The following is a 26,215-nucleotide window of genomic DNA, read 5'->3' as shown; positions in this document are numbered from 1 at the left end:
TCAATGAATCATTTAATTTTGACCAATTTTTGACCTGTCTTTGCATCTGCTAAGATATATTTCATCATTTGATGAAAATGATAGATATGAACATTGCTGGTTTGAGAAAATTGAAAATATAGAGAAACAATTTGGAATACATGTATGATACATATATCAACATGTATCATACATATTAGATCACCCATAGCAAGAACAGTTAAGTATATCGATGGGTTGTAATGAAATTACGGCAGTATTGGTTAAATGTTACACTTGGTCCTTATTCTGCTTATGGATGGCTATAGAGGAAATAGGATATTCAGAACTATGTAATTGTAATGTATGACATAATGTATGTGGGGGTATATTGATCAACAGTGTGTAATTGTACCATTATGATGTAACAACTAGTAGCTGATGCTGTAGTCCGTCAGCACACACACACGTGTGGACGCAGCAACCGTTATTATTTATAAATGAACAGTAACGATTTTTACCGATAATTTAATATTGGCCGGTAAATTTTGATAATTGCTTTAGATTTTCAGTTGCTGATAGCAGTAGTTTGCCTATGTGCCTATGAGGAATGTCTGTCGGGTTCTTGATGGATATCTTGTACCATCAACTCTGTCACTAAAGGCTAGATAAATCAAAGCAGTCCCGTGTCTGTCATTAGTCGCCTGACTTAAAGGTTGGTTAGTACATGTTAATAGGGTAATGGTGACAGTACATGTAGATGGAGCCACCAGCCCTACACACATCAACGCTGATTAATCAGCAGTCCGTGACCAATGAATATTCATGAGAGTTTGTTTGATGTGAGGTATAGTGAGGAGTGGAGAGGATTTTGTCACGGTGTGGGGAGGTTTCATTTTATGCCAACCACGGTGACAGAGGTCAACGAAGGTCAGAGCGGAAATTCCTTCCCCAAATTAATTGAAATGCAGATCACTAATATATGCATGACAGATTGTGTTGTCATTATTTTTAGGTCAAAAGCCATGTCAATTAAACTGGAGGTTAAAGGTTAACCGAATAATCCTTAAAAAACATATATTTGAAAAAAAATTGAATGATTTCAATTCTTTGATAATGCGATGAGTTATTCAAGAACTCATTAAAAATTTTTTTTTTTTTTATTCACATTGACTTATTAGAGAGCATGATATGTTTCAATGTTTAGTGTGAAGTTGGATGTTTCAGTACATGCAAAACTGGTCCAAAATTTTCAATGGAACCAAATTCAAAATAACAGCGTTTAATCATTTTTCAATATAATTAAAGATAAACAATATATCAGGAGAATATTTCATTGAAAAATTCCTCTATTTAAACTGATTCAGATATTAACAAAACAAGCCTTTCTTCTATGTTTTCATGAATCATAACTGCTGTGACCAACATGTTTTATTTTCTAATAGAAAATTGCATGCAAACAAACATGAATTTCATGTCAGCAAGACTTCATATCAAATTTAAGTGGTATGGCCCTCCCCATGATTTTCACAGCACGGCTTGTTACTTAGGCTAATGACTAAGGGATTATGTATCCTGTCAAACTCATTTTAAACAAAACGGATATTTTATGGAACAAAAGTCTTAAGATAAATGATGGAGTAGATATAATGTTGAAGCATTACTTGTGCTGGGATACTGAGCTATGTTTTGATGGTATCACTTAGTCGTTTAATCTTGTGGGTTTTGTGCTGCACACTTTGCTTGTTCAGGACCAACAACTTTGCAGTTTATTGTAGCAGACATTTTCAAAATGTCTTACAAATGTGTATAGAAATGTTTAATGCTTTAGAGTGTTTACAATGCCGTCTTTAAAACAGGTGTACTATTAAAAATTTATATTTAAAACCATCAGATAAAATTTTTGTGTGAGAGATCTATTGAGTGGGTGCTTCTGTTTCCTCTTCAGTGACAGTTCTGGGTTCTGAAAAATCTGAAAACGATCAGCATATTCAAAACACATGCTTATCATGCTAGCACATACAATACACAAGTACAATATGCTATGTACTAGTGTACTGAAACTAATAAATTGCACCTGTTTGTAGTATAATATCAGTCAGATTATAAGATTATAGTTTTGTAGAGCAAATATTCTTTTAAATGATGATGCATGATCATCACACAGAAGTATAGCATCTTATTGCAACATGGCGAGAGTAGTGTGCCGCCAGCCGGGCTCGAACTTGCGACCCCAGACTTATTGGTATGTTGGTCTGCGGACTGATCAGTTTAAGGGAATTTCCCCAGCACGAAAGCTAGAAGGTGACCGTATTACTATGTACAATTAAAACCTACTACAATATTATTAAGCATTTCCTATTTTAATTGTAATGTTTATGGACACATATATAATTACCTGTGATATTTGTGGACATATAATCTGTGATATTTCTGGATTTTCCTTAATTTACATGTAAGTAATTCTGGTTATAATACCTATGATATTTCTGGACAAGATACCTGTGATATTTCTGGACACGTTACCTGCGATATTTCTGGACAAAATACCTGTGATATTTCTGGACATGATACCTGTGATATTTATTGATGTAACATCATTTCACCCTTGGAATAGAAACAGCATCCTCATGGCAACTACACATTAGCGGTCACTGCAGGTATTTGAGACAAACCACAACTTAATCCTGAGGTGTGAAAAACACCATCCAGTTTGGCCAATCTGTGCTCCAGCATTAGACCATCGGATCTTTAGGATTACAATACTTGATGGCTTAATTCCCTAGTATATTTGTGGTGAAAGATCATCTTTTTTTGTGTGTGTTACCTGTTACCGCTTCTTAGACATCATTCAGTTGGACCCCTTCACTACCCCCTTTATTTACTTATCCAGCTCGGATTCATCAACCTAACCTTCAGCAACCAGCAACTTCAGGACTTTGGACTTCTCCACCACACTTTTATTTACTTGTATTCACCTGAGATTCCTCCACTGAACCTTTAGCGACCAGCACCCTCAGGACGTTGGACCCCTCCACCACCACTTTTATTTAGACTCCAGTAGTTAGCTGACTACATCTAATTGAGGCACATCTTGTTCTTGTAACTGGTTGTTGTCCAGTTGTGCAATATATAAACAGGGGTAGAACTTAAAGGGTACCTTATGTGGATATTTACCCGTATTCTGAACTTAAGTTTGCTGAGGATTTGAGGTTGGTGGATTCAAGATCAGTGGATATATATATGTTCAGCTTACATTTTTTCGCTAATTCATGGTCGAAAAGAAGCAGTGGCTGGCAGACTGCTCCATCTACTGGACATCATTAAATTGGCCAGATTCAGGTAAACTGAGCCCTTGAGCCGACAGCAGCAGACAAGATGTACATACTTGGCATAGTTCTATAGCTCAGGCAGGATTGTAAACTAATGGGATTAATAGCAGATTTACAATGAAGTACCCTTTACTATTAATCCTGTAATGGTTCTCATGTGGTTTTGTTCACTAATACATATTTACTACTGAGCTCACCCCTAATGACCTTGCTATTGGACATTTTGTACTTCGGGGTTCAATTCTTTCTGGTGTACGTGATCTCGCGCACTTTAATCTGAAGTATGCATGGGTGACTACATTAACACGGAAACGGCCCTTGGTATGTCATCGTGTATAAGATATAATTAATATTTTAGGATAAAGTGAGTTTTGAGATCTGTAATGTGCTACTGCGAGTTGCTGTCCTTGGGTCTAATTTTCTGTGAGTTACCTCCCTTAGTTGTCACTCTCTAAATCTGTAAGTTAATTTTGCTATGTCTACGCACGCTGCAGGCCATGTGTCTTTTTTTGCTCTAAATTTTGCTAGTAGATCATGATTCTGTTGGAACTTGAGGTGTCGACATCTTGTGTAGTAGCTGGTGGCTTTCTCACAGACAGCATAGGGAAATCACCATGACTACATGGCACCTTGACCAACTGAGATAATAGTCTTGCCTATAGAAACAAATAATGGATCGCCAGCTGTCAATCAAACTGCACATGACTTTGCATTTTGTGTTCTACAATGTTTGCTCTGACATTGAATAGAAACATGTGCATTTACGAGCATAAGGCATGGCCATATTACACCTGGTGATCGGTCAATTATAAGTTCAGTTGACTTTATTGCATTTACACTCTTATGGTAATGGTATAAGCATGGATTAATAGATTAACATGAAATAAATATCCATGATATGCATTAGCACTGACCAATAAAAAATATTATAAATGATTTGCGGATAAAGTTGTACAGATTTTCATTTCAATAATATTTCATTAAATCCAAAAGATTTATCATGGAATTGAAGTACAGGTAATGTTCATGCAATTCTATTTTGTAACTCATATGAATACATGTTGTACAAGCATAGCTTGTACAGGCTGACCAGATATACAATTACTAGGTAGATATTGTGTCCTTGGTGTAAATGAAGCTTCAGACCGGAGGGATTGAGGACTGCGAGATTACTGGTATTGACAGAGTGGGTGGGTCTATTTTCACACCCTGTTTGTTTTGATACTGCAAAAATGAACCATGCTAGACACAGGAGTAAGTGAAGGAAAATTCAGGGTTAATAGGGAATTTAATTAAATCTATAGCCATTTTGTGGAACTAATAAATTTTGCACCAATGATAGAACCCGGGGCGAACGGAGTACGTCAGCGGTCTGTCGCCATTGGTTACACTCTATATCTCGGTGACGGGTGACAAAATCCCCTGGCTACTGTATATATATATCGTGTGGTGGCGACAATCCTGTCAGAATGTCTGTTTGGGTTTGCGTGTCCTTCGGGACAATGTATTGCAGTTCCAATGATAAAATCATGGCCAGGATTTCAGTGTTGATGTGGGTGTGTAGCATAACATGTAAAATCATTATGTAAACATTTGCCGCTGCATCCAAACAGACATCGTCAATAAGCAATGAATAGCGCCCAATGTACAAAATGCTTTATATCCTAGTGTTACTTCACATGGTGTGTACCTATATCTTAATATTATCGACCGATGTGCTTGATGGACTGAAGGATGTGAATGTTTTAAATATGATGACCCCAGGGTTACAACAAATATATATAAGTATTGATGTTGTCTGAAACGCGAATGTTAGTTATTAAACCCATAACTTTAGTAGGCCATTACATTCACCGTTGGATGTAATAATGATGACTGTCATAGTTTGATAACCCTTATCTAACCTCAAAATAATGTTCAACAGTTTTTCATATTGATGTTTGATGGAGTTGAGAAGGTGGTCTATATATCTCCCATCCCAGACATCTTGAGAAATGTCCATTCAGGACGTGCTGTATCGGAAATTGTGCATCATTTTTGTTCCAAAAATATCATCAATGCAAAAATTTGTATGATCCAACTGTAAAATGTATCTCTGAAATCTTTATTTGGAAGTGTAAAGTAACGTGAAACGCCTTCATCAAAACTAGAGTCATAAACTCATTATTTCTACATTTAGCTGAGCCCTGGTGGTGAAGCTAAAATTTAGAATGTTGAAATTTTCTTAAAGTGTTTAATGGGTGGCCGTGAGACAAAATTCATCATCTTGAGTAAATAAAGTTCAATCACAGTTTGAATAAATCCAGGTGTAAAGTTTTGAAAGAATTGTTCAGTTGCATTTTCACAAAGTGTACTTGAGAGATGTTTTAAGCTTAGTCTATAGACCACATGACCATGGAGATTGTTTTCCCAGCTTTTCCCTAATAAGTGGTCATTATTGACTATGTGACCTTTATTAAGGTCTATAGAGTGTTATGGTCTATATGGTGTTATGTATACTTATTTGGTTATATTTTGTGTATTTTCAGGATTGTAAGCTCTGTAGGAGAAGCATCAATAGTGGCTCAGGAACGCAGCAACACTGGGAGTGGGGTGGACAAGGTGAGGATGGGACGAAAAAAAATCCAAATATCCCGCATCGGCGACGAACGCAACCGCCAGGTAAGCAATTCTTAAAGCTTTTAATTCACTGAAAATATAGCCATGACTTGTCATAGTGACTACCTCTGAAAACAACCATCTGTTCAATAAATTAACTTTCTCAGAATCCTTAATGGCCAATTTCAACAATATTTGACCTGTATACAGACCATTTGACTATATCAAGACTTTTTTGTCTTCGTCTTTGAGTGGATGTCTTATTTAAGTTTTGTTCTGTTTAGTAGATTACGAAGAAAGTTAGTGAGAGGGATAATGACATGATAGCACTAACTTTATAAACATTTTCTGTTATCAAATCCAGATTTTGACCAAAAAAGTTTCTTAAAACCCTTTTGCAGTAATAGTTTTCATATGTAGGCTGGGACTTATAATTATGTATTGCAGAAAATATCTAGTCTTATATTGTTTACCGATACATTATTATATATTACGTTTATCAAATTTCACCTATGATAAAAAATCAACATCATAATCTATTTTATTGGTAGACAGATGCCATGTATTATTTATAGCAATTTCGTACATCAAGCACTTATTCAACTTTGAGTCGAGTATGCATTGTCTATGAGTGTGTGGTGGTGCTTTCTCCGAGGCCTGATAAGATTCTAGTATCATGGGAATTCTCTTTCGAAGGCAAGGTCAAATGAGGACGAGTCTATTGTGGAATAGAGGTTGTAGGTTCACACAAACATTAAACCTGCAGAAATTTGGTGATTTGAGTCATCAAAATGTGATCACAACATCAACTTTTCATGGCAACATATTGATTGAGGACATCTAAGAATAAGGAGCTAGGATGCAACTGGAAGCTCTTAACATTTTTTTAGCATATAAATATGTTCCTGAAAAACTCAGACATGAGACATATTGCATCATTGGAGCTTTTAATGTACATCAACAATCATAAAATTGTACAAAAACCTATACAATAAAAGAAAATTCTGTGGTACAAAACTCCAATCTGATACTTCAAAAACACCTGTAGGAAAACATCCACTTCTGCAGTAAAATATACTATCTTCATTCACAAATTCAGATTACTGCAGGAATTATCAGCAGAAATAGCAAGGCATCTCGGCTGACTCAATTTGATATTGGACTCCGAGTCAGTCAATGTGATGGTGTAAGATGAATGGAAGGGTTGTGTAGCTGAGAGAAAACGATCAGTATCCAAGGGCTGGTTAACCTAAACCTGTTAGGATTCAAAAATTGATCATTACAGTATCAATCAATGAAGCTGCATCATCATGTCATGTTTTTATGGCCTGAAATATGAAGCTATCTGTTATTTTCAACTGTCTTTATTGTAAGCAATGACATAGATTGTCCAACTAATGTCCATAAATTGTATATTCAACCAACAAACCTGCCACTATATCAATTTGTATATCAACCCAACCAACCATTATATCAAAATGTATGTCCAACCATGCAGCCCTCATATCAAACTGAATGTCAAACCATGCAGCTACGATATCAAACTGTATGTCCAACCATGCAGCTACCATATCAAACTTAATGTACAACCATGCAGTCACCATATCAAACTGTATATATGCCAAACCTTATTCAACAGTATGCCCAACCTACCATCTAATCAAACTATATGTCCAACCAACCACCATAACGAGGTAAATGTCAAACCAAACAATAACGAGGTAAATGTCAACCAAACAACAACCACCACCATAACGAGGTCAATGTCAAACAAACCAAACAACCAACCACCATAACGAGGTCAATGACAAACAAACCAAACAACCAACCACCATAACGAGGTCAATGTCAAACAAACCAAACAACCAACCACCATAACGAGGTCAATGTCAAACAAACCAAACAACCAACCACCATAACGAGGTCAATGTCAAACAAACCAAACAACCAACCACCATAACGAGGTCAATGTCAAACAAACCAAACAACCAACCACCATAACGAGGTCAATGTCAAACAAACCAAACAACCAACCACCATAACGAGGTCAATGTCAAACAAACCAAACAACCAACCACCATAACGAGGTAAATGTCAAACAAACCAAACAACCAACCACCATAACGAGGTCAATGTCAAACAAACCAAACAACCAACCACCATAACGAGGTCAATGTCAAACAAACCAAACAACCAACCACCATAACGAGGTCAATGTCAAACAAACCAAACAACCAACCACCATGACAAGGTAAATGTCAAACAAATCAAACAACCAACCACTATAACGAGGTTAATGTCAAACAAACCAAACAACCAACCACCATAACGAGGTCAATGTCAAACAAACCAAACAACCAACCACCATAACGAGGTCAATGTCAAACAAACCAAACAACCAACCACCATAACAAGGTAAATGTCAAACAAACCAAACAACCAACCACCATAACGAGGTAAATGTCAAACAAACCAAACAACCAACCACCATAACGAGGTCAATGTCAAACAAACCAAACAACCAACCACCATAACGAGGTCAATGTCAAACAAACCAAACAACCAACCACCATAACGAGGTCAATGTCAAACAAACCAAACAACCAACCACCATGACAGGTCAATGTCAAACAAACCAAACAACCAACCACCATAACGAGGTCAATGTCAAACAAACCAAACAAACCAACCACTATAACGAGGTCAAATGTCAAACAAACAAACAACCAACCACCATAACGAGGTCAATGTCAAACAAACCAAACAACCAACCACCATAACGAGGTCAATGTCAAACAAACCAAACAACCAACCACCATAACGAGGTCAATGTCAAACAAACCAAACAACCAACCACCATAACGAGGTCAATGTCAAACAAACCAAACAACCAACCACCATAACGAGGTCAATGTCAAACAAATCAAACAACCAACCACCATAACGAGGTAAATGTCAAACAAACCAAACAACCAACCACCATGACAAGGTAAATGTCAAACAAACCAAACAACCAACCACCATAACAAGGTCAATGTCAAACAAACCAAACAACCAACCACCATAACAAGGTCAATGTCAAACAAACCAAACAACCAACCACCATAACAAGGTCAATGTCAAACAAACCAAACAACCAACCACCATGACAAGGTAAATGTCAAACAAACCAAACAACCAACCACCATATAACGAGTCAATGTCAAAAACCAACAAACAAAACAACACACCATAACAAGGTAAATTCAAACAACAAACCAACAACAACCACCATAACGAGGTAAATGTCAAACAAACAAACAACCAACCACCATACAAGGTCAATGTCAAACAAACCAAACAACCAACCACCATAACGAGGTCAATGTCAAACAAACCAAACAACCAACCACCATAACAAGGTAAATGTCAAACAAACCAAACAACCAACCACTATAACGAGGTAAATGTCAAACAAACCAAACAACCAACCACCATAACGAGGTCAATGTCAAACAAACCAAACAACCAACCACCATAACGAGGTCAATGTCAAACAAACCAAACAACCAACCACCATAACAAGGTCAATGTCAAACAAACCAAACAACCAACCACCATAACGAGGTCAATGTCAAACAAACCAAACAACCAACCACCATAACGAGGTCAATGTCAAACAAACCAAACAACCAACCACCATAACGAGGTCAATGTCAAACAAACCAAACAACCAACCACCATAACAAGGTAAATGTCAAACAAACCAAACAACCAACCACCATGAACAAGGTAAATGTCAAACAAACCAAACAACCAACCACCATAACGAGGTAAATGTCAAACAAACCAAACAACCAACCACTATAACGAGGTAAATGTCAAACAAACCAAACAACCAACCACCATAACGAGGTAAATGTCAAACAAACCAAACAACCAACCACCATAACAAGGTAAATGTCAAACAAACAAAACAACCAACCACCATAACGAGGTCAATGTCAAACAAACCAAACAACCAACCATCATAACGAGGTCAATGTCAAACAAACCAAACAACCAACCACCATGACAAGGTAAATGTCAAACAAACCAAACAACCAACCACCATAACGAGGTCAATGTCAAACAAACCAAACAACCAACCACCATAACAAGGTCCAATGTCAAACAAACCAAACAACCAACCACCATAACGAGGTCAATGTCAAACAAACCAAACAACCAACCAACCATAACGAGGTAAATGTCAAACAAACCAAACAACCAACCACCATAACGAGGTAAATGTCAAACAAACCAAACAACCAACCACCATAACAAGGTAAATGTCAAACAAACCAAACAACCAACCACCATAACGAGGTCAATGTCAAACAAACCAAACAACCAACCACCATAACGAGGTAAATGTCAAACAAACCAAACAACCAACCACCAAACGAGGTCAATGTCAAACAAACCAAACAACCAACCACCATAACGAGGTAAATGTCAAACAAACCAAACAACCAACACACCAACACCATACAAGGTCAATGTCAAACAAACCAAACAACCAACCATATACAAGGTAAATGTCAAACAAACCAAACAACCAACCACCATAACGAGGTCAATGTCAAACAAACCAAACAACCAACCACCATAACGAGGTAAATGTCAAACAAACCAAACAACCAACCACCATAACAAGGTAATGTCAAACAAACCAAACAACCAACCACCATAACAAGGTCAATGTCAAACAAACCAAACAACCAACCACCATAACAAGGTCAATGTCAAACAAACCAAACAACCAACCACCATAACGAGGTCAATGTCAAACAAACAAACAACCAACCACCATAACGAGGTCAATGTCAACAACAACAACCAACCACCATAACGAGGTAATGTCAAAAAACCCAAACAACCAACCACTATAACGAGGTTAATGTCAAACAAACCAAACAACAAACCACCATAACAAGGTCAATGTCAAACAAACCAAACAACCAACCACCATAACGAGGTCAATGTCAAACAAAACCAAACAACCAACCACCATAACGAGGTAAATGTCAAACAAACAAACAACCAACCACTATAACGAGGTTAATGTCAAACAAACCAAACAACCAACCACCATAACGAGGTAAATGTCAAACAAACCAAACAACCAACCACTAATGAAGTAAACGTCAAAACATTTGTTTGTTTTTTTAGGTCACCTGAGAGGAAGTCTCAAGTGACCTATTCTAATCGCCTTTTGTCCGGCGTCGTGCGTTGTATGTCCATAAACAATTTACATTTTCGACTTCTTCTCCAAAACTGCTGAAGCAATTTCAATGAAATTTTGCACAAACCTTCTAAGGCATAAGGCCAATCAAAATTGTGAATTATGAATCCTGAAAAACCAAAACTGCCCTACATGGGATTCGAACCCGCATCCCAGAGGTGGAGGGCTTGTGGTAATATGTCGGGACATCTTAACCACCCCAAATGTCAAACAAACCAAACAACCAACCATCATAACGAGGTTAATGTCCAACAAACCAAACAACCAACCACCATAACGAGGTAAATGTCAAACAAATCAAACAACCAACCACCATAAGGAGGTAAATGTCAAACAAATCAAACGACCAACCACTGATCAATCCCCTCAATTGACCAAATTACTCGAATCAATGTATTATAGCACCGAATGTCAAACAAATGTAATAATTACACCGAATCAATGTAATAATTACACCGAATCAATGTATGAATTACACCGAATCAATGTAATAATTACACCGAATCAATGTATGAATTACACCGAATCAATGTAAATAATTACACCGAATCAATGTATGAATTACACCGAATCAATGTAATAATTACACTGAATCAATGTATGAATTACACCGAATCAATGTAATAATTACACCGAATCAATGTATGAATTACACCGAATCAGTGTAATAATTACATTGAATCAATGTATGAATTACACTGAATCAATGTATGAATTACACTGAATCAATGTATGAATTACACCAAATTAATGTATGAATTACACTGAATCAATGTAATAATTACACCGAATCAATGTATGAATTACACCGAATCAATGTAATAATTACACCGAATCAATGTATGAATTACACCGAATCAATGTAATAATTACACCGAATCAATGTATGAATTACACACGAATCAATGTAATAATTACACCAAATTAATGTAATAATTACACTGAATCAATGTAATAATTACACCGAATCAATGTATGAATTACACCGAATCAGTGTAATAATTACATTGAATCAATGTATGAATTACACCGAATCAATGTATGAATTACACTGAATCAATGTATGAATTACACTGAATCAATGTATGAATTACACCAAATTAATGTAATAATTACACTGAATCAATGTAATAATTACACCGAATCAATGTTTTAATTACACCAAAGGAATTATAAACTTGTAATCCTGATATTCTGTCCTTTAAATATTATGAAATGGTAACTTTTCTCAAGTCCATTTGAATCAACACCATTCACCAGTTGACAACACATTGACGCCCCACTTAACAACAATGATGACGACGCTAGTATTACAACACTAACGGTCTATAGAAACGTGTGTGGATGTAGGTACAGATCAGAAATTTTACCCAAGTACAATATTATATACATTGTAGCAGATACCTTATAGCCTTCTTGGGAATATTAGACCCTGTGGTGGGGCTCAGACTTGTTAAATCGACATGTGATTCCCTATCAGGGTGGCACCCAGTACACCTCTTTATCCTCGTCACAAATTCTAATTGTTTGATACAATTTAATGAGGCACCTTAGCTATACCTTATGTACCTCCACAGGTTACGTTATCAGGAGAGTTCCGCTTCACAAAGTAGAATAATTAATTAGGTATTTAATCATAGTTTATTTAGTACACATATCCAAAGATATGATAAAATTCTATATGGTCAAGGTCACATGTCCAGAGGTCAAACAATCGCAGACATGAATTCGTATTGAGACAAAGTGAGTAGCATAAGCAGGATATTAGAAGTCTTTTTAAGAAAGGCACATCATAAATTCCCTAGAACAAAATATCCCTTTGATTGTACAATAATAAGCAGAACATTGAAAATTGCATCATAAGTTCTATCAAAGCTAAACATTTCTTAGAGTTGAAAAAAAACCAACAACTACGAAACGTTAATTAATATGTATAACGAAATTCAAAATAAATTGCTAACATGTTTTTTATTTACACTTATTTTAGCATAATAGATTAAATTTCTAAATACATCTTTGGTTGATAATGTCTGGAAACATTGCTGGTAAAAGCATATGTTTGAAAACAAAAACTAATGTCTTGAAATTAAATTCTATATATAAACATTGTTTTTTATCCGGAGTCCTTTCATAGATGTTTTTAAAGGAAATTTACCATTTCAAACTAACAAATATAAATGATTTTGTAGTAGTGGAATATCTGTTGTTACCATATGAAGTGATTGAAGCCCTTTGTATGACAAACTTGTAGCCTCTATTGTCAAACCCACCATCAGATTAACAAATCAGCATTAATACATTGTTATGTCAACATTGATAACGTGAGATCTCACAGAAAATCTCTGGTATGAAGGTAGCTACTGATGGATACTGGTCCCGCATGTACATGATTTCTATCACTTGGCATTCATAGTAGAAATGACGTCACTACGATGTCTAATAGCTACGGAAGTTAGCTCTAGAGGCAAAGAAGGTGATGTATGTCTTAGATGTAAGTTCTCTTTCATTCTGTCTGTTTAAATTTTCCTTAAACAGCCAAGTTGAAGAATGTGATATTGTTGTGGTAGTGTTGGAAGTGTATACAGCTACGGCTGCTGGAAGGCTTTGTCTATTGATCGCGCAGACGTTTCTGTCACCCCTGAACTCCTTATCATTACATACTGTATATGCAGGCATCAAGCTAATCTGTCTGGCGATTAAAATGTAATAGGCTAGACTGGGATTTGAACCAAGGTCCTTGTAACTGGAGATGATGGCTGCTCTGAGATTTCAACTGCAATGCTATTCATTTCCAGTGATTTACTGGATAGATAGGGAAATTTTGTAAAAATGTTGACTCATGTTTGATATTGCTGTTTTTCTTTATTACATAACGGTAATGCAGTTGTGCAGTAAAACCATTTGTTTTATTACATTTTTAAGTCATCGTGGTTGTTTTGACTGTCAGTCTACGTCTGGTGTTATCACTCCTCATATCATAGCTACATGGCTGTGTATTTGTCTATCCATCTTTCCATCTTCCATTACAATATCTTGTCCATTCTTCTGTTCATCACTCCATTCCATTATTCATCATTTTCAGAATCTTTTTTATGCCTCAAGCTATCTATCTTATTTTTATCCACCAGTCTGTTTATTCCTTCACCCGATCTTTTTCTTCTTCGTTCGCCATTAGTCCATCTTTCTATCCTTTCCTCCATCAGTATGCATGAACTTATCTATACATGTCATGCAAGGCAGAAAGAAATAATGGTCTTTTATTCAAGTGGTCTTTATACACAGGTTAAATTGTATTGAAATAGGCCATTTCCAACCCCCAAACGTTGGTGATGTTAAGCAGGTGGTCTTTATACAGAGGTTGCTATTGAGGCAGGTTTTACTCTTTGTAAAGCTATTGTCCCATTGCAGGTTATATTGTACATGTACAGTTGATATATTTGTGGCTACAGTTACTGTAATGAATTATCGCTCTGAATGCAAATCTGTTGTCTTGGTTAAAACACTATAATCTAGCTTCAGTGCATCAGAAAAAAAATTCATGTAATCAGTAATGTATTTAAATGTTGTGTATTCTCTGTTCCTAACATAACTGATGACTATAATTGTCTCGTAATTTAGCTTCTGTGGACCTACTGCGTAAAGCATGACATTCGTGTCAATAGAAGCCTGGACGGTTGACAAGTTCTGGGATAAAATCCATAAAATCTTCTAATATTGACCCTGGGTCTGTGCGAGAACATGTGTAGCTGGTGACGATATGTGTAGTGTTGGTTATAACCAGTCTCAACGATAATGCTTCATTTATGTAACGATTGATTTACCTCTGTACAGGTATTATGTCGGAATAACTCCCAGAAGGTCAAAATCACTATGTGAATAAAATAATCTGGAACAAAAGTACACCTAGTGTTAAGGACATGCTTGAGAGTTAAGGTGTATTAAAAATATCCATTCATACACTTGATTGGCGCTGTGAATAGGCAGTAGGACCGCTACAAATAGAAGTTATTATTGGAATCAATCTATTTTGATATTCATATGCTATGTATATATGTCTTAGTGTCTAAAAGCATCCCACTGGTCCAGTTTATATATAGTAGCTTGTGTATATTGTACTGTGTAATATGTTTACATAGTAGATCTATAGAGTAGGTAATAGTCTGTCATGTGTATATATATATAATAGAGTCTGGGGAGAGTCTGGCAGAGAGTGGAGAGTCGGGTGGGAATTATAGACTTGTACATGTACCCTCTATACATAGAGTCTGTTGAATAGAAAGATGTACTACACAGGTCGAAGGGGTAGAAATTAGACTTATGTTTATTTGGGATGGGATGCAACACCAGCAGCAGGTAGAGGGAGGGGTTGAATGATAACACATGTACTCACTGTACGTGGGTGTGGTGAGGAGAAATAGGCAGAAATTGAAAGGGTGGAAATTAGACTCTCAAGTGTGTTTGGGGTGGGCATTGAATACCTGGGGTAGTTGTGTGGGGTTGGGGGGATGGAGAGATAATACATGTACCCACTGTATGTGAGGTCTGAAACAGAGCATAAGCTGTAAAATTATACAAATGCAAACTTCATTGTTGTATATTAAGGTATTCCATTTCGAAATTGATCATTATCATTTCAAATGAGTTGCTCTACATGTAGAGTTAGTATTTAGCAAAGGAGAACTTACTACACAAGTAATGTAGATAGCATACAGCACCTATTTTCAAAAACTTTTTAAAATTCAGATGCAACTTCTCAGATTTCGTCTTAGCCTTGAGAATCAAAGAAATGGACAACTCCCAATGTATGGTTCTCATGGAAATGTTTTAAGTGTTTTTGTCGTCTGTATACTTTGATAGAAGACCATGTTGGTATTTTTTTCAGATCTATATATACACATTTCTCAAATAAGTGATTTCTGCACTCTCTTTTGAATTGTAAATGCACAGTCATATTGATAAAATCTAAAAACCTCCCCAGAAACGTTGTTGTATCTGTGTATACATTTCATTCACTTGGAAATGTGCAATAAATAAATGAAAAATTTAAACTGATAAATCAACGACTTAAATCACAATAAATGCCACTAAATAATTCTCCGGTGCAATAAAAAAGTTGTTTTTAAAGTCTTTTCAAAAGAATTCTGTCTTTTAATGTGTGTTGATCCTTTAAAATGAAATTAATTTGCAGATAACTTTAAACTTAATCTGGATTTGTTTCAAAGAGAGAAAAAAATGTGGAAAAAAGAAAGATTTGAAGAAGTTGATTTATTGTAAAATATTGATTAAACTTGAAACGCGGCAAGCAATTAATAAGAAAGGTCAAGGTCATATACATCACACAGTTGCACAAGCATGCTCTGTGGAATAAATATATGCCAGGTAAATATACATGTAAGAAGCAATTTCATTAAATTAAGATAATTTTTAAATGGTCATACTGGATGCTGTTTTATTTATGAAAAACATGCAACTACAGTCACGATACCACAAAACCACAGTCTTAAATTAATGGTTAAACTCAAACAACGTTGTACAAAATGTTTGTGTAAAATTTAATTTATTAGAAACTTATTTCTACTTGATTAAGCATGAAGATTGCATGTATTAAATTGATTCAAATTGAAATTGAAAATTGAAGGATCAATGAAGTCTTAGCATTATAATCTAGCAATGAGTGGAGTTATTAGCGGTCGTTGTACAATAAAAGATATGTTCCTGATCAGGCTATTTGCCAGCTCTGTCTAAAGACGGCTTGTTAACTTTGGTGAGGTCATAAACCATAGTCCACATTTTCTGTTAATTTTTTTCATTTTTCGTTGAGGGGGTGAGGGGTTATTATATATTAAGAGCTAAAGTTATTTTATGATATATCAGGTGCTGTAATTGGCTGGAAGCCTTAATTCAAAGAATTAAAAAACTGACCCATGGTCAGTACATGTTTCTGCACAAGGGCTACTTCTTCCTACCAAAATAAAAATGTGAAAGCTAATGATGGAGTAGCCTAAACAATTGGTCAACTGCTTTCCTGACGGTTTTACATGATATTTAATATCTTTGTTCACTGTAACTTGTTGCCAAACACAAGTAAACAAAAAATGAGTGTCACAGAGTCATCAATATGCTCCCATAATGGAGTTAACAGTAAAACCTGTCTATAAAGACCACCAATGGTACAAGGGAAAAGTGGTCTCTGTAGTATATACACACGTCAAATTGCATTGTCTTTTAAACGGACAATTCGGACCCAAAGACAGTTGTCTTAGTAAAGTGGTTCTTACACAGAGGTGGCCGCTAAGGCAGGTTTAAATGTACTTGTTTTGTAATTCATGTGATCACATTTACCCTATAATTGATGACAAATTTTGAGAATTCCTAGATTTTATGGCAATTTTTTCTCATTATACGTAATAATTATAAATGTTTTCTTTTCTAGGTGACCTTCACAAAGCGCAAGTTTGGCCTGATGAAGAAAGCCTACGAATTAAGTGTGTTGTGTGATTGTGAAATAGCCCTCATCATATTCAACAGTGCCAACAAGTTGTTTCAGTATGCCAGTACGGACATGGACAAAGTCCTACTAAAGTACACCGAGTACAACGAACCACATGAAAGTCGAACAAACAAAGACATCATTGAGGTAAGTTCCAGCTACAGTATATTAATTAACCCCTCTAACTCGAACCCGGATTCCTCAAATACCCCCTATTCGCTGAACTGGTTGTACGGTCCAGACAGTGTCCCTACATAATCTTTGTAAGAAAACCCCGGATAGCTCGAACAGCTATTTGTCGAATATCCCTCATTTCTCGAACAGAAATATGTCCATGTTTCATCAAATACATAGTATTTACCCATGTATTCGTTGAACTGGTGATCGGCCCTTGAGATTTTTTTACCTGTGTCACACCTGACTGCACTGACCGACATGGATAATTGCTCACAATCTTGTGTTTATACTGGTGGTGTATCAAGCATTTAGGTAATTAAGGGATTAATGGTGTCATTATTACCTACCTACCGTATTGCAACTTTATTTGAACATTTCAGAAAAGGCATTAAATTATTGATGGTCCCTCGTAATAATCTTCGCTGTAAATACGAAATTACGGAAGTTGTTGATCCGTGTTTATAGAAAGTACGCATTGTGAAATGACAAAAGATTTTTCTTTATATATATATAAGTTCATTTTATAAAAAATCTTTGTTGCTTTCATTCGACAGGCTAACACAATCGGATGTTATTTATTGAAAGACGTAAACAATATAAAACGATATGCAAAGTACATTTTATCAGTGTGTTCCATATCTTTTCCCATATATTGTATTTTGTAACTTGTGAACACATGTAACCTAACGCTTATACGAAATAGACATCTACAGATTTCGCTTCTTATGTCCGTAATTATATGCTGATTAATAACTTTATTGTGAGTATGTACTTTGTAAATGTTTATTTTAAATGATTTGTGATAATTAAATATGTACATTGACATAGATGACAATCGCATACTCTGCTGTGAATGACTTTTGATTAGGGGCTTTCTCGTAAGCATGCATTTTCAAACACTCAATTTATATAAGACATATGTGGTTTTTTAGGTCACCTGAGACGAAGTCTCAAGTGACCTATTCTAATCGCCTTTTGTCCGTCGTCGTGCGTCGTCCGTCGTGCGTCGTATGTCCGTAAACAATTTACATTTTCGTCTTCTCCAAAACTGCTGAAGCAATTTCAATAAAATTTTGCACAAACCTTCTTAGGCATAAGGCCAATCAAAATTGTGAATTATATGGTCCCCACCCCCCAGGGGGCTGTGGGAGGGGCCAAAAGGGGTAAAATTGAGTAAAATTTCAAAAATCTTCTTCTCTACTCACAGATGTGGTAGAATCAAATACTCTTCATAGACAAAAAGGTCTTAAGGTCCTTTACAAAAATTGTGAATTATATGACCCTGGGGTCTCTAGTTTCCCCCTGGGGAGGGGGTTAAGTTTACTATAGTTTATATTTGGAAAACACATTTTTGCTTATTATTTGGTCATTTGTAATAGGAAATGAGTCAAATGTTGTCAGAATTATCAGTATGAGATGGTCATTTAATCCTATTAATAAATTTTCTATGACTGACCCCCAGGGGCTTTAGGGGCGGGGTCAAAATGGTCAAATAGGCTAAAACTACAAAAAATCTTCTTCTGAAATTCTGGAAATGGTAGAATCAAATACTTTTCATTAATAGAAAGGTCTTAAGGTCCTTTACAAAAATTGTGAATTATATGACCCTGGGGTCACACGTTTCCCCCTGGGGAGGGGGTCAAGTTTACTATAGTTTATATAGGGAAAACACATTTATGAGAATGTTTTGCTCAATTTTCATTGGAAACGAGTCAAACTTGGTTAGAATTATTAGCCTGAGATAGCATTTTAATATCATATCCACATTGGTCCTGGCCGTCCCCTGGGGGCAGAGGGGTGGGGCTAAAAAAGGGTCAAATAGGCTAAAACTTCAAAAATCTTCTTCTGAAATTCTGGAAATGGTAGAAACAAATACTTTTCATTAATAGAAAGGTCTTAAGGTCCTTTACAAAAATTGTGAATTATATGACCCTGGGGTCACACGTTTCCCCCTGGGGAGGGGGTCAAGTTTACTATAGTTTATATAGGGAAAACACATTTATGAGTATTTTTTGCTCAATTTTCATTGGAAACGAGTCAAACTTGGTTAGAATTATTAGTCTGAGATAGCATTTTAATATCATATCCACATTGGTCCTGGCCGACCCCCTGGGGGCAGAGGGGTGGGGCTAAAAAGGGTCAAATAGGCTAAAACTTCAAAAATCTTCTTCTGAAATTCTGGAAATGGTAGAAACAAATACTTTTCATAAATGGAAAAGTCTTAAGGTCCTTTACAAAAATTGTGAATTATATGACCCTGGGGTCACACGTTTCCCCCTGGGGAGGGGGTCAAGTTTACTATGTTGAGCTGAGGGAAGCACCCTCTCTGTCAAATTGTTTAGAAATGTAGGAACTGCTGTCTATATCAAACTGTGCAGTCAAACCATCGAGCGTTGAGGGAAGCACCCACTTTGTCAAACTGTCGATAGGTGAGGGAAGCACCCAATCTGTCATACTGTCGAGAGTTGAGGGAAGCACCCATTCTGTCAAACTGTTGAGAGTTGAGGAAAGCACCCTCTCTGTCAAACTGTTGAGAGTTGAGGAAAACACCCTCTCTGTCAAACTGTTGAGAGTTGAGGAAAACACCCTCTCTGTCAAACTGTTGAGAGTTGAGGAAAGCACCCAATCTGTCAAACTGTTGAGAGTTGAGGAAAACACCCTCTCTGTCAAACTGTTGAGAGTTGAGGAAAGCACCCAATCTGTCAAACTGTTGAGAGTTGAGGGAAGCACCCATTCTGTCAAACTGTTGAGAGTTGAGGGAAGCACCCATTCTGTCAAACTGTTGAGAGTTGAGGAAAGCACCCACTTTGTCAAACTGTCGATAGGTGAGGGAAGCACCCAATCTGTCATACTGTCGAGAGTTGAGGGAAGCACCCATTCTGTCAAACTGTTGAGAGTTGAGGAAAGCACCCTCTCTGTCAAACTGTTGAGAGTTGAGGAAAACACCCTCTCTGTCAAACTGTTGAGAGTTGAGGAAAACACCCTCTCTGTCAAACTGTTGAGAGTTGAGGAAAGCACCCAATCTGTCAAACTGTTGAGAGTTGAGGAAAACACCCTCTCTGTCAAACTGTTGAGAGTTGAGGAAAGCACCCAATCTGTCAAACTGTTGAGAGTTGAGGGAAGCACCCATTCTGTCAAACTGTTGAGAGTTGAGGGAAGCACCCATTCTGTCAAACTGTTGAGAGTTGAGGAAAGCACCCTCTCTGTCAAACTGTTGAGAGTTGAGGAAAACACCCTCTCTGTCAAACTGTTGAGAGTTGAGGAAAGCACCCAATCTGTCAAACTGTTGAGAGTTGAGGAAAGCACCCAATCTGTCAAACTGTTGAGAGTTGAGGAAAACACCCTCTCTGTCAAACTGTTGAGAGTTGAGGAAAGCACCCAATCTGTCAAACTGTTGAGAGTTGAGGGAAGCACCCATTCTGTCAAACTGTTGAGAGTTGAGGGAAGCACCCATTCTGTCAAACTGTTGAGAGTTGAGGAAAGCACCCTCTCTGTCAAACTGTTGAGAGTTGAGGAAAACACCCTCTCTGTCAAACTGTTGAGAGTTGAGGAAAGCACCCAATCTGTCAAACTGTTGAGAGTTGAGGAAAACACCCTCTCTGTCAAACTGTTGAGAGTTGAGGAAAGCACCCAATCTGTCAAACTGTTGAGAGTTGAGGAAAGCACCTTCTCTGTCAAACTCTCAAGAGTTGAGGGAAGCACCCACTCTGTCAAACTGTTGAGAGTTGAGGAAAGCACCTTCTCTGTCAAACTCTCAAGAGTTGAGGGAAGCACCCACTCTGTCAAATTGTTGAGAGTTAATTAAGAAAAGCATAATCTCAGTCAACCTGTATGATCTGAAGGAAGTTCCCACTTACTATGGAAAGGAGAAGGAAGTGATCTCTTTCTCCCTCAATCTGGAATCAGTTCCTCACCTATATATATGAGAGGGCTGAGCAGAATTGCTGACTTCCTAAATTCCCAAGAATATTGGCACCTCCATCATATTACAGATGCAGAAACCAAGCAGTTATAAAAAAGCTAACCAATTAAGATTTATGTGTAGATACATGTCATATCTATTTTGTCTGGTTTTGAAAGCATGGTATAAATTATTTCTAAATAATTAGTTTTTTCCCTAGATCTGTCACGGATGTGAGGTCCCCTACCGGCAGTCTGTCTGTCACCCATTAAAGCAGATCTCCCTACAGGGCTGGTCTTATCTGTACATGATTACACACAGGAAAGTCCCACCTTTCGGGAGTTTGCTGTTACACTTCCAAGGCTTGATTGTCTGTACAATGTAAGGCTAATTGGGGACAAAACACCTGTGACTGTCACATGCATATAATTCAAGGATACTTTATTAACCATATCCATGATCAGGGCTTACTATTGTGCTTGATATATATGTATCTATTCTTGTATTCATAGCTATATACATGATCAGAGCTTACTATTGAACTTGATATATAGCATTTAGGGATGTAACTATTCTTATATTCCTAGATACCGTATACATGATCAGGGCTTACTTTTGTGTCTGATAGATGTAGTATATTTATAACTGTTCTTCACAAGAGCAAATGAACTTTGGAATTAATTTCTTACATTATCAGTTATGTAACTAGAAAGGATTTTGTTGAAATGCTGTATTGTTTGTAAAATTCATGTGTACTGAAATAGTGAGTATGCTTCAGTGAGATAGCACTATAAAATGGGCAAGAGTTCCACTATCACAAGGAGACACAACACTAATATACCGCAGCCCCCAAAACATAGACATTAAAACTAGCAACACCTGGCATACAGGGGATGCCATCATTAATTCATTCACCCCTGAAAATTCATAATAAACTGTCCCAGTCTTTGAATAAGAAGAATTCCGTTATGTCTTCAGGGGTGAATGACCCCAGCTTTAATTAAGCATTGAACATCTTTAAGTTGGCATTCATAGCCAATATGAATGCAAACTGGACAGAGGCAAATTCCATGTTGAATTTGCCTCTGTCCAGTTTGCATTCACATTGGTTATGAATGCCAACTGAAAGATGTTCAATGCTTATATTTACATTTGGTTACAATTTTATGATGAAATCCCAAGGAATTTTGCATATATAATGAATTAATCATTCGTTATCGTTATGGATGGAACAGCCATTTGAACAGCAGTCTTCCGTGATTGCTGGCACGACAATTGTGACGTCACAATGATAATGACGTCATAATAAGCGCTTGAAGTTCATTGTCTATATGACTGCCAACTGCGCTTGGTAAGGTTACATAGTGGGACTGCAGTGAAAATAAATATTAGGACATGAAGCAAAACCATGCAACCAGCCAAAGTAAGCACCAAACCTAAAGAATGTGTTGTCAGAGGGGAACGAATAATACTTATTACAAAATTCGGCATTAACCTATTATGAACATAAAATTTAAAGTTTTGCTATCTCTTCTTAGATGTTTTATCCCTAACTCCATGACTTAGAAGAAGCCTGCCTGGAGATGTAGGAGTATCATGTAGTGCGCCAGACTCTGTTTTCAAGCAAAAAAGAATTGCATTAGAAAGCTAGGAGATGATGTGTTCGGAAATGCCATCTATACTCATTAAGGTGCCCTAATTGACACACCGGCTATCTGACAAATCAATTTGGAAGGTACTAGACCCGGCTGTAATATTGAGCACACATGTAGCCAGTAATTATCCAATGTTCTGCCTGTATCTCCTCACTACACTGGAGCCCACTCATCCCCAGTGTTCCTGACCCTCAGTTCCTATCTGGGCTTATCTTCTGGCCCAGTAAACTCATTTAGATAATTCAGATCTAGATTTTCTGTGTTTGTGGTATAGCTCAAATTCCAACATAATGAAGTAAGCTCAATAATTTTAAAGGGAAAAGGAGAAAGTTGCCAGAAGATTTTACGATATGATAAAAGATGCTGTTTATATCTCTATCTTGAATTTGACATCAATTAAGGCTCTGCTGAAAAAATAATTACAAATTCTAATTTGGCCAATTAACTGCATAGCCAAATAAATCTTACTTTGAGCAGAGTTGCTCTAAAGTCTCAGGATTTTAATTCAACTTAAGTCCCCCCCCCCCCACCTCTTTGGTCCTCATTTTGAGACATTTATGACCAATTGTTGCTTATAGAACTAATCATAAGTTTGTTGGGTTTTGTTCTCAGAGCTCTGGACTTTTTCCATCTTTTTAAACCCCTTTTTTCCCATGAGTGGTCTTTATACACAGGTTAGACTGGAGTAACTAATGAACGTTTTCATTGGTTCTTGATTTTAAATCTTGACTAGTTATAAACCATGCAGGTATCTCTGAAAATTGTGTATTTGGAAGTGTTCATGGAATTAGTAAAGCAAAAAGCACAACGATCAAAATTAAGATTGATATTTGCCCAAGGGAATATTGTGATCATGAGTTGAGGTTGAGATATGTCTGGAAAACAGGTCTCAATTTTCTCCTCCTGTATATGGAGCTTTATAGTGTTTAGAACACTACCAACCATGCTGCTGTTCCAGACAAAAAAGTGAATCTAGACATACAATTATCAAGGTGTGAAGGCACTGAAGTAAACCTATCACTTTGTCAGCAGGAACATATGGTGTTCTATACATTTTCAAAACTCTCAATTAATTTACATGCTTTAAGTGTGAAGTTAATTGGAGCAGGAAATTGAAATAAATGAGTGCTTCCACTGTGTAGTGCGGAGGTATTGTACTGTCATCAATTTCTACTGGAGTTTTATGATACCTAGTCTATTGGATATTGCATAATTGATAGAGTCTATATATCTGAGGGTTCTAGTGTTATTATAAAGGAAGTCTATAGAAGGGGGAGGGGAAGAGATGTAAACATTACATAAATGCTAAGTTTTGTGAACAATGTTGATATCCCAAGTGGGGGATTAATTGAAGGCACACATTTTACTTGGGAAACTGTGGAGAAAACAGAAGGTATCTTGTTGTTTTATAGGCAGTGAAACAAAATACACCACAAATCAGAAAGGCATGTCAACTAGGCGAACTGCCAACTAACCACCTAAAGCTACCAGCTGTATGGAACTACCATAATGTATCTAAAGTCATTGATGTTCAAAAAGGTTGTTGTACCATATCATTTCTTATGTTCACCTCACTGTTGTTGATCTAGCCTATATGTGTATTCTGTCTGAGTAAGATTAATTCTTTCAATTTAAGATGTATTTTTCAGTGGTTGTGTTCATTGGGAATCAGAGAAACAGACTGGTCTTTGCTGAAGTGGGCAAACAATCTTTTTAAAAAATATTGCTTCAAACTGTTTTAAATAGGAGATAAAATACTTATGAATACTGTCAGAGAAACAGAGTGGTCTTTGCTGAAGTGGAAATGCTCTTTAAAAAACCTCTGTTATATGCTTTATGTAATAGACAAAAGTCTGAAGTACTGTAGTATAATGTATAAGGATATAGGTCTCTAGCTGTATGTCAAGGGGATTCTGCCTCCGAATAACCTTGAGACTGTTTATGAGACATAGACCTACTATCTTATTATTATCGGCGCAGAAGCGGCCGATCTACTTGTGGTTGAGTTTTAGGAAAGGTGTGTATGGTTGAGGTGTTCGTATTGAGAATTAAATGGATATCAACTTGTTCTGTCTTAGAGTTACACAACTATATAACAGTATTGCATCAACATTATAAGTTACCCCAAAATCGCTCCTTTTGTGCCCAAGTGTGTTGATACATAGTGTTATTGCAACAGTTCATTGAAAAAACTCACTGTTCTTTTGTTCATCTCTGATTGTTATCATTAATACTGGCAAGACAAGTCTTCAAATTCATTAAACCAATCACTGTCGTTCAGCCTTTGATAAGGATGCATTGCCACAATCCTAGTCTTTTCCATATTTAAGTGAATATGATAATTAATATTTGATTAAAGCGATGGACCAAGAAAATGATAGAGACTTGGTGAAAAATGAAATAAAGTTAGGTTTTGCTTGTATAATGTTCTTAATTGTTACCATTTAGACAGTTTCATGAAAGATTTTAACAATAGTAAAATAAATAAATCCATTTATGCACGGTGGAATCTCTGTCAAAATTAATCTCACAGAACACACTATGGAAAGCAGAATATATCTATGGTTTATTGCTTTTAATATTAAAGCAAAACGGCAAAACATCTGAGATTCTGAGAGTAGCGATAATAGAGCAGGCGTATGTATGACTCATTCACTATCTACCTGGCATTATGGAGCTAGTAAATCTCTCAATATGGTGGGAACCAAAAGTCAGCAATTACAAGACTGCTTCACCTGAAGAGGTACTCAGGCTAGGGTTAGGTGAACAGTCACGACTCTCACTCATCTGATGTGGCCAGAGTTAGGCGAAATAGTCACGACTCTCCCTCACCTGATG

At 36.7% G+C, this 26,215-nt stretch overlaps 1 protein-coding gene across 4 annotated transcripts in view; it reads left to right on the top strand.

Annotated features, from left to right (window-relative positions):
- Positions 1-26,215, top strand: part of LOC138333276 (myocyte-specific enhancer factor 2C-like) — a 122,720-nt gene that overhangs the window by 75,646 nt on the left and 20,859 nt on the right. For all 4 annotated transcript variants that reach the window (XM_069281556.1, XM_069281554.1, XM_069281555.1 and 1 more), the window contains exons 2-3: positions 5,819-5,951; positions 17,588-17,791. In XM_069281556.1, coding sequence (XP_069137657.1) covers positions 5,898-5,951; positions 17,588-17,791 — 258 coding nt within the window. In that variant the 5' untranslated portion in view covers positions 5,819-5,897. The remainder of the gene's footprint in view (positions 1-5,818; positions 5,952-17,587; positions 17,792-26,215) is intronic.

Source organism: Argopecten irradians, chromosome 10 (assembly GCF_041381155.1).
Source record: "Argopecten irradians isolate NY chromosome 10, Ai_NY, whole genome shotgun sequence".
Taxonomy (NCBI): Eukaryota; Metazoa; Mollusca; class Bivalvia; order Pectinida; family Pectinidae; genus Argopecten; species Argopecten irradians.
Note: the sequence above shows the minus strand (reverse complement) of the source record. Positions and strands in the feature narration are given on the sequence as shown.